This window comes from Garra rufa, chromosome 18 (assembly GCF_049309525.1).
Source record: "Garra rufa chromosome 18, GarRuf1.0, whole genome shotgun sequence".
Lineage (NCBI taxonomy): Eukaryota > Metazoa > Chordata > Actinopteri > Cypriniformes > Cyprinidae > Garra > Garra rufa.
In genome coordinates, this window is record NC_133378.1 from 39,674,604 (window position 1) to 39,685,748 (window position 11,145).

Here is an 11,145-nt window from a genome sequence, read left to right on the forward strand (position 1 = left end):
CAGTGTACGCTTGGTTTCAAATCATTGGAAAATATAAAATATGTGACCATAGACCAAAAAAAAAAATATATATATATTTATAGGTATATATATTTATATTTAATAGGTATATTTATAGAAATAGCCAATAATACATAATATGGGTCAAAATGATCAATTTTACTTTTATGCCAAAAATCATTAGGATATTAAATAAAGAGCATGTTCCATGAAGATATTTTGTTAATTACCTACCGTAAATATATCAACATTTATTTTTTGATTCGTAATATGCATTGCTAAGAACTTCATTTGGACAGCTTCAAAGGTGATTTTCTCAATAATTATGATTCCAGATTTTAAAATAGATGTGTCCTGACAAACCATACATCAGTGCTTATTTATTCAGCTTTCAGAGGATGTACTGTATATATCTCTCAGTTAAAAAAAATTACCCTTATGACTGGTTTTGTGGTCCAGGGTCACATATATATATTTTAAAAAATACAAATTGGTGTACGGGTTTGAAAACATACATAAAATCCCATTGTCATTAAAATAACTAGCTAAATAAATAAACTTTCTGTTCAATATGAACGATTGTATTAAACCCCGCCCACCGCTGGCGTTATGTACAGAGGAGCTACAAGATGGCGCAGGCAATATTTGAGGTTCTGGAAGGTATTAATGCACTTTATTTAAAATCCTCCAGCAATTTATACAAACCGTAAAAAAATTATTTTATGTTTACAGTGAGATTGCATGCGCGTTCGGGACGAACAGGCCAAAGAAACACATTTTACACATTTGTTTCGGTTCGTGTAAATGTCAGAGTGTGTGAATAGCACACTATTATTTTTAAAAATATATGTAAATAATAATAACGCAGGACTGCGGTCAATTTGATTCATTCACTTGAATGTACCTGAGAAGAGATTGATGTAGAGGAGGGAGGCAGAGCGATTGGAATAACAGCCTCGTGTTGCGGATCATGGCGGAGGGAGAGAGACACATCGGTGGAAAAGCCACTGAACAGCATCTAATAAATGTTTTTATTCTGCTTCAATACACTAAATATCATATTTGGTGTAAATAAAATAGCTGTTATTTGGTATAAGTTGTGTTTTGCTGTTTTTGTCTTCCTTCCCTAAAGTAAAAACGCTTATGACCGAAAGTAATGGCCATAAACATAAATATCATGGTGAATCAATACGGAAATATTCATTAGACAATCGTACATATGTTTTAAAATGAATAAATATGGTTTGAAATATTGATTTGAGTTAAAACAACAATTTAATAATAAGTATTATATTATATAGTATATTATATTATATTGTATTATATATAATATGTGCAAAGAAGGGATTAAGAAACAACTAACTAATAGGTTACCAGAGCTTGATACAGAGTTTAGTATTATTATACAAAAATGTAATACTATGCATGTTTTATAATGATTATATAGTATATATACGCTCATTTAAAACTACTTTTTGTACTGTTTGTTAAATAACTGATGGATTTATTTATTGATTAAGTCATATTTGTCCTAATTAAGGCATGGACAATCAGACGGTGCTCAATGTCCAGTCATTGTTGGACGGTCAAGGTGGTGTTTTGGATCCGGGAACACAGAATGTGTCGGGATCGACCATTCAGCCAATGGGTGAGACTTATTTACGCATTTATGATTAAATATTCCAGTTTAACACTATGCATAATCTGTCTGTTAAAGGTAAAGTGTGCATTTGTGTATTATAGTATTATGTATATACTATTATACATTTGTTGATATTTTGAATGAGCTTTTATTTTATATTTTCACTTTTCATTTTGAAAAGTTTTAGTGATTTTGTCATGTGCTTTTGTCAATGTTATTATTTTTTAGTTTTTAACATATATATTTTTATTTTATTTCAACTTTATTTCAGTTACATAAAATTATTTCTTTTTGTTAACAACAAGAGCACAGTTTTTGTACATATATATATTTTGAAATTAAAAACAGTTTTCTATTTTTTTCTATTTGTTTTTTTCTTTTTTGGTTTTAGTTATTTTGTTATGTGCTTTTGCCCTTTCTATTAGTGTTTTTTTAGGTGTAATTTATTTTCAGTAATTTAAGCACACATTTATTTCAGCAACATTTCCAATTTTAATTTTGAAAAAGTTTGTTGTGTAAAAGTGTATTTGTTTATTTTAGTATTACCTTGATACTGTTATAATATTTGTTCACATTTTGAATTAGCTTTTATTTAATATTTGCATTTTTTTGTAATTATTTGAGTCATTTTGAGATATTTTGTGTGATTGTGCTTTTGTCAATTTTGTTATTGTTTGTTTTTATATATATATATATATATATATATATATATATTTTTTTTTTATTTTTTTTTTTCAGTTTTAGCCATTTTAGTAATTCAGCTGTAAATTATCTTATTTCTGTGAGTTGCAAAGGCAACACTTTTAATTGTAAGTTTTCCATCCAATATTTATATTCTATTTTATTAAATTATGTAAAATTATTTATTTTATTTTTTTATTATTTATTTATTTGAGTTATCTGCAAACAGACCTTTTTTATATTTAGTATTATTTACATACTAATGCAAATATTTATTCATATTTTGAATGAGCTTTTAATCTTAATATTTTTGCTTTTCATTTAATTTTGGTTTTATCATTTTCATTAATTTTTGTTTTTAATATTTCTATTTAGATATATTTTTTTTATTCTTTTTATTACAGTTTTAGCCATTTTAGTATTTCAACTTCAGTATTTCAGTTTTTAAAATTTTATTCTGATTTTCATTTAAGTGTTTTAGGTTTACCATACAATATTTATATTTTCAGTTTGTCTGGTTTATGTTTTAGTAAGTTTTGTGATTTTGTCATTTTTATTAGTGCTTTTTTAGCTCTAAATTCTTTTTATTTTAGTTTTCGTAATTTTAGTACTTCAGCTCATTTATTTCAGTTATCTGCAAAAAGCAACATTTCTAATTTTCATTTTCTAATTTTAATTTTTTCATATAATACTTATTCATTTTTGGATTTGAATTTTTAGATAGCTTTGGATTTTATAACTATTTCTATTTAGCTGTAATTTTTTTTCAGTTATTGTTTTAGTAGTTTTAATACTTCAACAAGTTTCTTAACTTTACGTTTTTGTGTTTGATTTTCTTTCAGCTTTATTTCAATGACCTAAAGAGACGAATAATAGTTTTACCTACGAATAACAACACAGATTTGTATTTACCTAGTAATTACGCATTTGTAAATGCTTTTCCATGTCACATTATATCTGCAGACGATGACGATGTCTTTCTGTGTGGCAAATGTAAAAAGCAGTTCAACTCTTTGCCAGCATTCATGACTCACAAGCGTGAACAGTGTCAGTCCAACACGCCATCACTGGCCACCGTCTCTCTGGCCTCCAACAACGCCTACACCTCCGTCCCGTCCATCAGCGCTGGAACACAGCTGCCTGGAAACAGACAGGTACAGCACACCTGCTGAAAAACCACCATGAAACCCCATATTACCAATATTTATATTGTTTAATATTCATATAATCCTCAAGGTGTCAACTTACATCACCGTGCCACAGTCGCCGCTCACTCACACGCTGGTCCAGGGAAATGTACTGGTCAGCGATGAGGTTCTGATGTCGGCCATATCAGCGTTCAGCTCCCTGGATCAGCCCATGGCAGCCATGCAGGGATCAGCACAGGTAAACACTGAATAGTAGTTAAAGGAATAGTTTAGCTAAAAATGACAATTGGCTGAAAATGTGTTCACGCTCAGGCCATCCAAGATGTAGATGAATTTGTTTCTTTATCATATTTGGAGAAATGTAGCATTTCATCATTTGCTCGCCAATGGATGTGAATGGGTGCCGTCAGAATGAAAGTCCAAACAGCTGATAAAAACATCACAATAATCCTCAAGTGATCTACAACACTCCAGTCCATCAGTTAACATCTTGAGAAGTGAAAAGCTGTGTGTTTGTATGAAACAAATCCATCATTGATGCATTTTAATGCAAGAGACCTCAGGTGAATAGGGAAAAAAATGAACTAATCATCACTATCACCTTACTTACCAAGCTGATTGATTACTTTGATAATTGCAAAAAATTTTGTAGTACAAGTTTTCTAAAATGTTAGGATTAAATATGACATTGCGCCAATTTGCATACATTTCTAGTACAAAAAGCTAAACACTGGATGAAGTCAGTTTCAAAATTCTTGTGTAATTTTTTTGACATGTTACGAGTCAAAAGATTTTACAGAGGGAATTTTGTCATCTCATTTCGTCACAACTTAATTCAGAAAAAACAGGGAACACTATATTGTATACCATTTTTTGGGAATAAAATGTTTAAAATCAAGCAAATTATATATAATCTAATCCCTCTGTAAAAACCTTCAGGATATAGACAGGAATAAAAATGTAAAGTCTGGTGTGTAAGTGCTACCGAAGTTGAGATTTATGGCTCATTTTGAGAAAACGGCCTTTAAAAATATGTTGTAATTGAAATCTATTAGATTTCACAAATAGATAAAAGTTCTATAAAAGAAACACTCAACAGTGTATTTTGAATGTTTTCTTTCCACTAGTCTTTATGAAAAACCAAAAAGCCCAAAATCTCAAACTTGAGTCTTTTTCCCACTAGTGTCTCCCCTTAACTTGAAATCATCACTTCTGACCAAAATACCTGTCCATAATTCATAATAAGACTTCCTTTAGTCTCTCATTCTGACGGCACCCATTCACTCCATTGGTGAGCAAGTGATGGAACGCTACATTTCTCTAAATCTGATGAAGAAACAAACTTCTTATAAACTTCACATACATCTTGGATGGTCTCAAGGTGAGAAAATTTATCAAATTTTCATTTTTGGATGAACTCTTAGATATATATTGGTCATTTCTGACATTGTGTTTTTCAGAGCAATCTAAACATGCACGCGGGAACTTCGTATCTCCAGCACCATCAGCAACCTCCACAGCCTCTCCCTCCAACACAGGCCACCTCCCTTTCCTCACAGGTGCCCTCCAGCCACAGTAATTCAGTGGTGCAGGTGTATAGCACACTGCCCACTATGGCCGGAGGTGGTAATGCAGAAGTGTCTGCACTGGGGCTTCAGTCGTTTCAGTCCATTCAGGTACAGCGCTGTTCATTAATTCACACAATCACAAATGTAATGCTCATATTTCATTAGTATTAAACTCGGAAATACAGGATTAGTTCACTTCCAGAACAAAAATGTACAGATAATGTACTCACCCCCTTGTCATCTAAGAGGGTCATATCTTTCTTTCTTCAGTCGTAAAGAAATTATGTTTTTAAGAAAACGTTTCAGAAATGTTCTCCATATAGTGGACTTCTATGGTGCCCATGTGTTTGAGCTTCCAAAATGCAGGGCTCTAAATGATCCCAGCCAAGGAAGAAGGGTCTTATCTTGCAAAACGATTAGTCATTTTCTTAAATTTCTTAAATGTTTGTACACTATTTAACCACAAATGCTCGTCTTGTCTAGCTCTGCAATGCGCATGCATACTCTGTGCGCTCTGTTTCAAGAAAAACTCCCATCTCATTTTTTCCTTCAACTTCAAAATCGCCCTACATCGCTGCTTTACCTGGTCATTCAATCTTCTCTGCACGTTCACTTTGTAAACACTGGGTCAGTACTTTTACAGCGATGTTGGGCAATTTTGAAGATTAAGGATAATTTTTTTTTTTTTTTTTTAGAAAATAACCAATCGTTCCACCAGAAAAGACCCTTCTTCCTCGACTGGGATTGTTTAGAGTTCTTTGAAGCTGCATTTAAACTGCATTTTGGAAGTTCAAACTCGTGGGCACCATAGAAGTCCACTATATGGAGAGAAATCCTGAAATGTTTTCCTCAAAACACTGAAGAAAGATATGAACATCTTGGATGACAAGGGGCTGAGTAAATTATCTGTAAATTTTTGTTCTGGAAGTAAAATAATCCTTTAACAATAAACTACATGGTACATAGTTGACAGTGACGGTAATATTATCTAAACACAATGTAATAGACTTATTATGTTATATGTTATAATATAAAATATACTAATATAGAAATTATTAATATCCTGAATTGTATTTTATTTGTATATTTTCAGTATTTCAAGGTTTAGTAATTTTGTTTTTGTGTTTTTAGTAGGCAGTGTTATTTTAGTATTATTTACATACTATTATAGTATTTCTTAATATTTTGAATTAGTATATTTTTTTCCTAATTTCTATTTTAAGTGTAGGGAGTGTTATTTTTTGTGTTATTTATATTCTATTATAATATGTATTAATATTCTGAATTAGGTTTTTTATATTTTCAGTTGTGATTTTAATTTTGCTTTAAGTTTTATTAATTTTGTGTGTTTTTTTATTTTTATAAAATAATAAAAATTAAAATAAATTACTAAAATTAAAATAAATTAAAGCATACTGTATATATACTGTATATATATATATATTTTTTTTTATTTAGCTTTAATTTATTTTAATTTTAGTAGTTTTAGTACTTCAACTTAATCTTTTTTATTTTAGTTAGTTGCCAAGAAAACATTTCTAGTTTTCATTCAAGTTTTTTTTTTGTTTTCATCTAATATATATATATATATATATATATATATATATATATATTTTTTTTTTTTTTTAAGTTTTATTAAACAATAACATCACTGTTAGTGGTTGACATCTTTATAGATGTTTGGTTTTAATTATACTTCAGTTTTAGTATTAGTATTAAGGTTAATAGCAAAACTAGAATTTTTCTAGTTTTGAAGGTTTTCATCTAATATTTATATTTTATTTGATATTTCAGCATTATTTTAATAAAAAAAAAAATAGTCTTAGTTAACAATAACTATACTGGCTAAAAATATAAGTATGCATTTTTAAGTAAATTTGCTGTATGTATATTTATATTCCCTCTAAAGGACTTTGTAAACAGTTTTTAAAAGGTGCTATTTATAAATAATAGTGGTGGGCAATGATTAATCATGATTAATTGCATCCAAAATAAAAGTTTTTGTTTATATAATATATGTGTGTGTATTTTGTATAATTATTATGTATATATTAAGACACACAAATACAGTATATATTGAAAATATTTACATGTATATATTTATAATCAGATAATTCATATTATGCAAAAATATATTTAATATATAACCACAACATATTTTTCTTAAATATATACATGCATGGGTGTGTTTTTATATATACATAATAAATATGCACAGTACACACACATATATTATGTAAAAAAAATTATTATTTTGGATGCAATTAATTGGTGGCCAGCACTAATAAATACTATTTAATTTTAATTAAAGATTTAAATAAATGTGCGTACATATTTTATATTTACTGATGAGGGTTTGGCTGTTTAATGATCATTTAATCACCTGATGTGTCCGCGTTGGGCAGGTTCCCAGTCAGTGTGTGGAGGGCCAGGTGTTCAGCTCCGCTCCGGTTTACAGCCCAGGAAAACAGACCAACAAAAACAAGACCTGCACCATCAGCGCAAACCTCTCCGAACTGGCCGAATATGAAAAGGTTATCATCCCTAAGAGAGCCAGAACCTCCAAGAAAACACAGGATGGTAGTTCACAGCGTCTACACCAACAGGCTTGCTTATGTATTAATAAACAAATACTGCTTTGGGGTCAGTAAGACTTTTTTTTTTTTGAAGAAAATAACACTTTTATTCAGCAAGGATGCATTAAATTGATCAAAAGTGCCAGTAAAAACATTTATAATGCCACAAAAGATTTGTATTTCAAATAAATGCTGTTCTTTTAACTTTTTGTGCGTAATAGAATCCAAAAAAAATTAAATCTATCTATCTATTCTGCCAAAATAAGAACACAACTGTTTTAATTGATAATAATCTGAAATGTTTCTTGCTATAAATCAGTAAATTAGAATGATTTCTGAAGGATCATGTGACTGTAAACACTGGAGTAATGATGCTGAAAATTCAGCTTTGAACACAGAAGTAAATTTGATTTTAACATTTATTCACATAGAAAACAGCTATTTTAAATTCTAATAATATTTCTCAATTTTAATTCTACTTTAAAGTCTTACCAACCCCAGACTTTTAAGCAGTATTACATATAAAGTGACTTACAATTGCAAGAACAGCATGTGAAAGAAATATCAACCCTGGACCACAAAACTAGTCACATTTGTAGCGATAGCCAAAAATACATTGTATGTGTCAAAATGATCGATTTTATGTCAAAAATCATAAAGGATATTAAGTAATGTTCCATGAAGAAATTTTGTAAATTTCCTATTGTAAATATATCAAAACGTATTTTTTGATTGGTATTATGCATTGCTAAGAAGTTCATTTGGAAAACTTTAAAGGTGATTTTCTTAATATTTAGATGTTTTGCACCCTCAGATTCAAGACTTAACAAAACATGCATCAATGAAAAGCTTATTTATTCAGCTTTCAGATGAAGTATAAATCTCAATCTCAAAAAATGTACCCTAATGACTGGTTTTGTGGTCCAGGATCACATATAATCTGCATCCAGTTATGTTTAGAAGTTAAAAAACTTTTTTTGTTCCAGCAGGCCAAACTAAAGGGAAAGCCCAGAAGCTCAAGTGCAATTACTGTGACAAAGTGTTTACCAAAAACTTTGATCTCCAGCAGCATATTAGAAGGTAAAAGAGAAGATTTATATGATATGTTTTTGTTCGGGGGTCGCAAAATCATGACATTAACTGTATGAAATTCAAGCAATAATTTTGCAAGAACATAAACCTTGCATCTAAAACTTTGTCCTGCATCTAAATCTGCAGTCACACGGGTGAAAAGCCCTTTCAGTGTATCGTGTGCGGCCGTGCCTTCGCTCAGAAGTCAAACGTGAAGAAACACATGCAGACCCACAAGGTCTGGCCTGCTGGAGTTCACAGCACCGCATCCAGGATGCCCATCACCGTACGCGTGCTTCCTCTTAATAGTGATGAAAACTCTCAGCAGACGGAGGAAGAAGGACAAGGGCAAGGTGAGACAGCATGAGTTAAAGAAAAAGTTCTCAGAGAAATTAAAATGACCTGAAATTGTACTCACTCTCAGTCCATCGAAGATGTACAGTCGTGGCCAAAAGTTTTGAGAATTACATAAATATTGGAAATTGGAAAAGTTGCTGCTTAAGTTTTTATAATAGCAATTTGCATATACTCCAGAATGTTATGAAGAGTGATCAGATGAATTGCATAGTCCTTCTTTGCCATGAAAATTAACTTAATCCCCAAAAAAACTTTCCACTGCATTGTTAAGAAGGCTTCAGGGCATCCAAGAAAGTCCAGCAAGCGCCAGGATGGTCTCCTAAAGAGGATTCAGCTGCGGGATCGGAGTGCCACCAGTGCAGAGCTTGCTCAGGAATGGCAGCAGGCAGGTGTGAGCGCATCTGAACACACAGTGAGGCCAAGACTTTTGGAAGATGGCCTGGTGTCAAGAAGGGCAGCAAAGAAGCCACTTCTCTCCAAAAAAAAACATCAGGGACAGATTGATCTTCTGCAAAAAGTATGGCGAATGGACTGCTGAGGACTGGGGCAAAGTCATATTCTCCGATGAAGCCTCTTTCCGATTGTTTGGGGCATCTGGAAAAAGGCTTGTCCGGAGAAGAAAAGGTGAGCGCTACCATCAGTCCTGTGTCATGCCAACAGTAAAGCATCCTGAGACCTTTCATGTGTGGGGTTGCTTCTCATCCAAGGGAGTGGGCTCACTCACAATTTTGCCCAAAAACACAGCCATGAATAAAGAATGGTACCAAAACACCCTCCAACAGCAACTTCTTCCAACAATCCAACAACAGTTTGGTGAAGAACAATACATTTTCCAGCACGATGGAGCACCGTGCCATAAAGCAAAAGTGATAACTAAGTGGCTCGGGGACCAAAACGTGGAAATTTTGGGTCCATGGCCTGGAAACTCCCCAGATCTTAATCCCATTGAAAACTTGTGGTCAATCCTCAAGAGGCGGGTGGACAAACAAAAACCCACTAATTCTGACAAACTCCAAGAAGTGATTATGAAAGAATGGGTTGCTATCAGTCAGGATTTGGCCCAGAAGTTGATTGAGAGCATGCCCAGTCGAATTGCAGAGGTCCTGAAAAAGAAGGGCCAACACTGCAAATACTGACTCTTTTCATAAATGTCATGCAATTATCGATAAAAGCCTTTGAAACGTATGCAGTGCTTGTAATTATATTTCAGTACATCACAGAAACAACTGAAACAAAGATCTAAAAGCAGTTTAGCAGCAAACTTTGTGAATACTAATATTTGTGTCATTCTCAAAACTTTTGGCCATGACTGTAGATGAGTTTGTTTCTTCTTCAGATTTGGAGAAATGTAGCATTGCATCACTTGCTCACCAATGGATGTGAATAAGTACCGTCAGAATAAGAGTCCAAACAGCTGATAAAAACATTACAATAATCCACAAGTAATCCACACCACTCCAGTCCATCAGTTAACATCATGAGAAGCAAAAGGCTGTGTGTTTGTAAGAAACAAATCAATCATTAAGACGTTTTCGAGTCCTGTATCCATAATATTGTTTTTTCCAGTGAAAAAGTAATCTTGTCTGAATCGAGAAAGAAATCTGTAGTTAAAAAAACAGCTCTAAACAAATATGTGGGTGGATTTTGATGTGAGAGACAACAGGAGATGGACTTTTCCACTGGAGGAAGCGTTATTATGGATTACGGACTATTTTAGATGGAGCTAAAACGTCTTAATGATGGATTTGTTTTTTAGAAACACGCAGCTTTTGTCTTCTCAAGACATTAACTGATGAACTGAAGTGGTGTGGATTATTTGTGGATTATTGTGATTTCTTTATCAGCTGTTTTGACTCTCATTCTGACGGCACCCATTCACATCCATTGGTGAGCAAGTGATGGAATGCTACATTTCTCCAAATCTGATGAAGAAACAAACTCATGGCCTAAAGGAGAGCACATTTTCACATTTTACCAACCTAAAGATCATTTGTCTGATTTTGTCTCCAGTCATTGAAGAGCAGGACGCTGAGGTACAGGAAACACAGGGTTCGGTGGAGGGGAAACAGAGCAGCGGGTCGAACCAGAACAAGCAGATCATC

At 32.4% G+C, this 11,145-nt stretch overlaps 1 protein-coding gene across 1 annotated transcript in view; it reads left to right on the forward strand.

The window, feature by feature from the left end:
- Nucleotides 1–610: 610 nt before the first annotated feature.
- znf341 (zinc finger protein 341) overlaps nucleotides 611–11,145 on the forward strand; it is a 24,162-nt gene continuing 13,627 nt past the window's right edge. Inside the window, exons 1-7 of the mRNA XM_073823404.1 lie at nucleotides 611–660; nucleotides 1,541–1,648; nucleotides 3,287–3,477; nucleotides 3,560–3,709; nucleotides 4,932–5,147; nucleotides 7,445–7,619; nucleotides 8,602–8,695. Coding sequence (XP_073679505.1) covers nucleotides 630–660; nucleotides 1,541–1,648; nucleotides 3,287–3,477; nucleotides 3,560–3,709; nucleotides 4,932–5,147; nucleotides 7,445–7,619; nucleotides 8,602–8,695 — 965 coding nt within the window. The 5' untranslated portion in view covers nucleotides 611–629. The remainder of the gene's footprint in view (nucleotides 661–1,540; nucleotides 1,649–3,286; nucleotides 3,478–3,559; nucleotides 3,710–4,931; nucleotides 5,148–7,444; nucleotides 7,620–8,601; nucleotides 8,696–11,145) is intronic.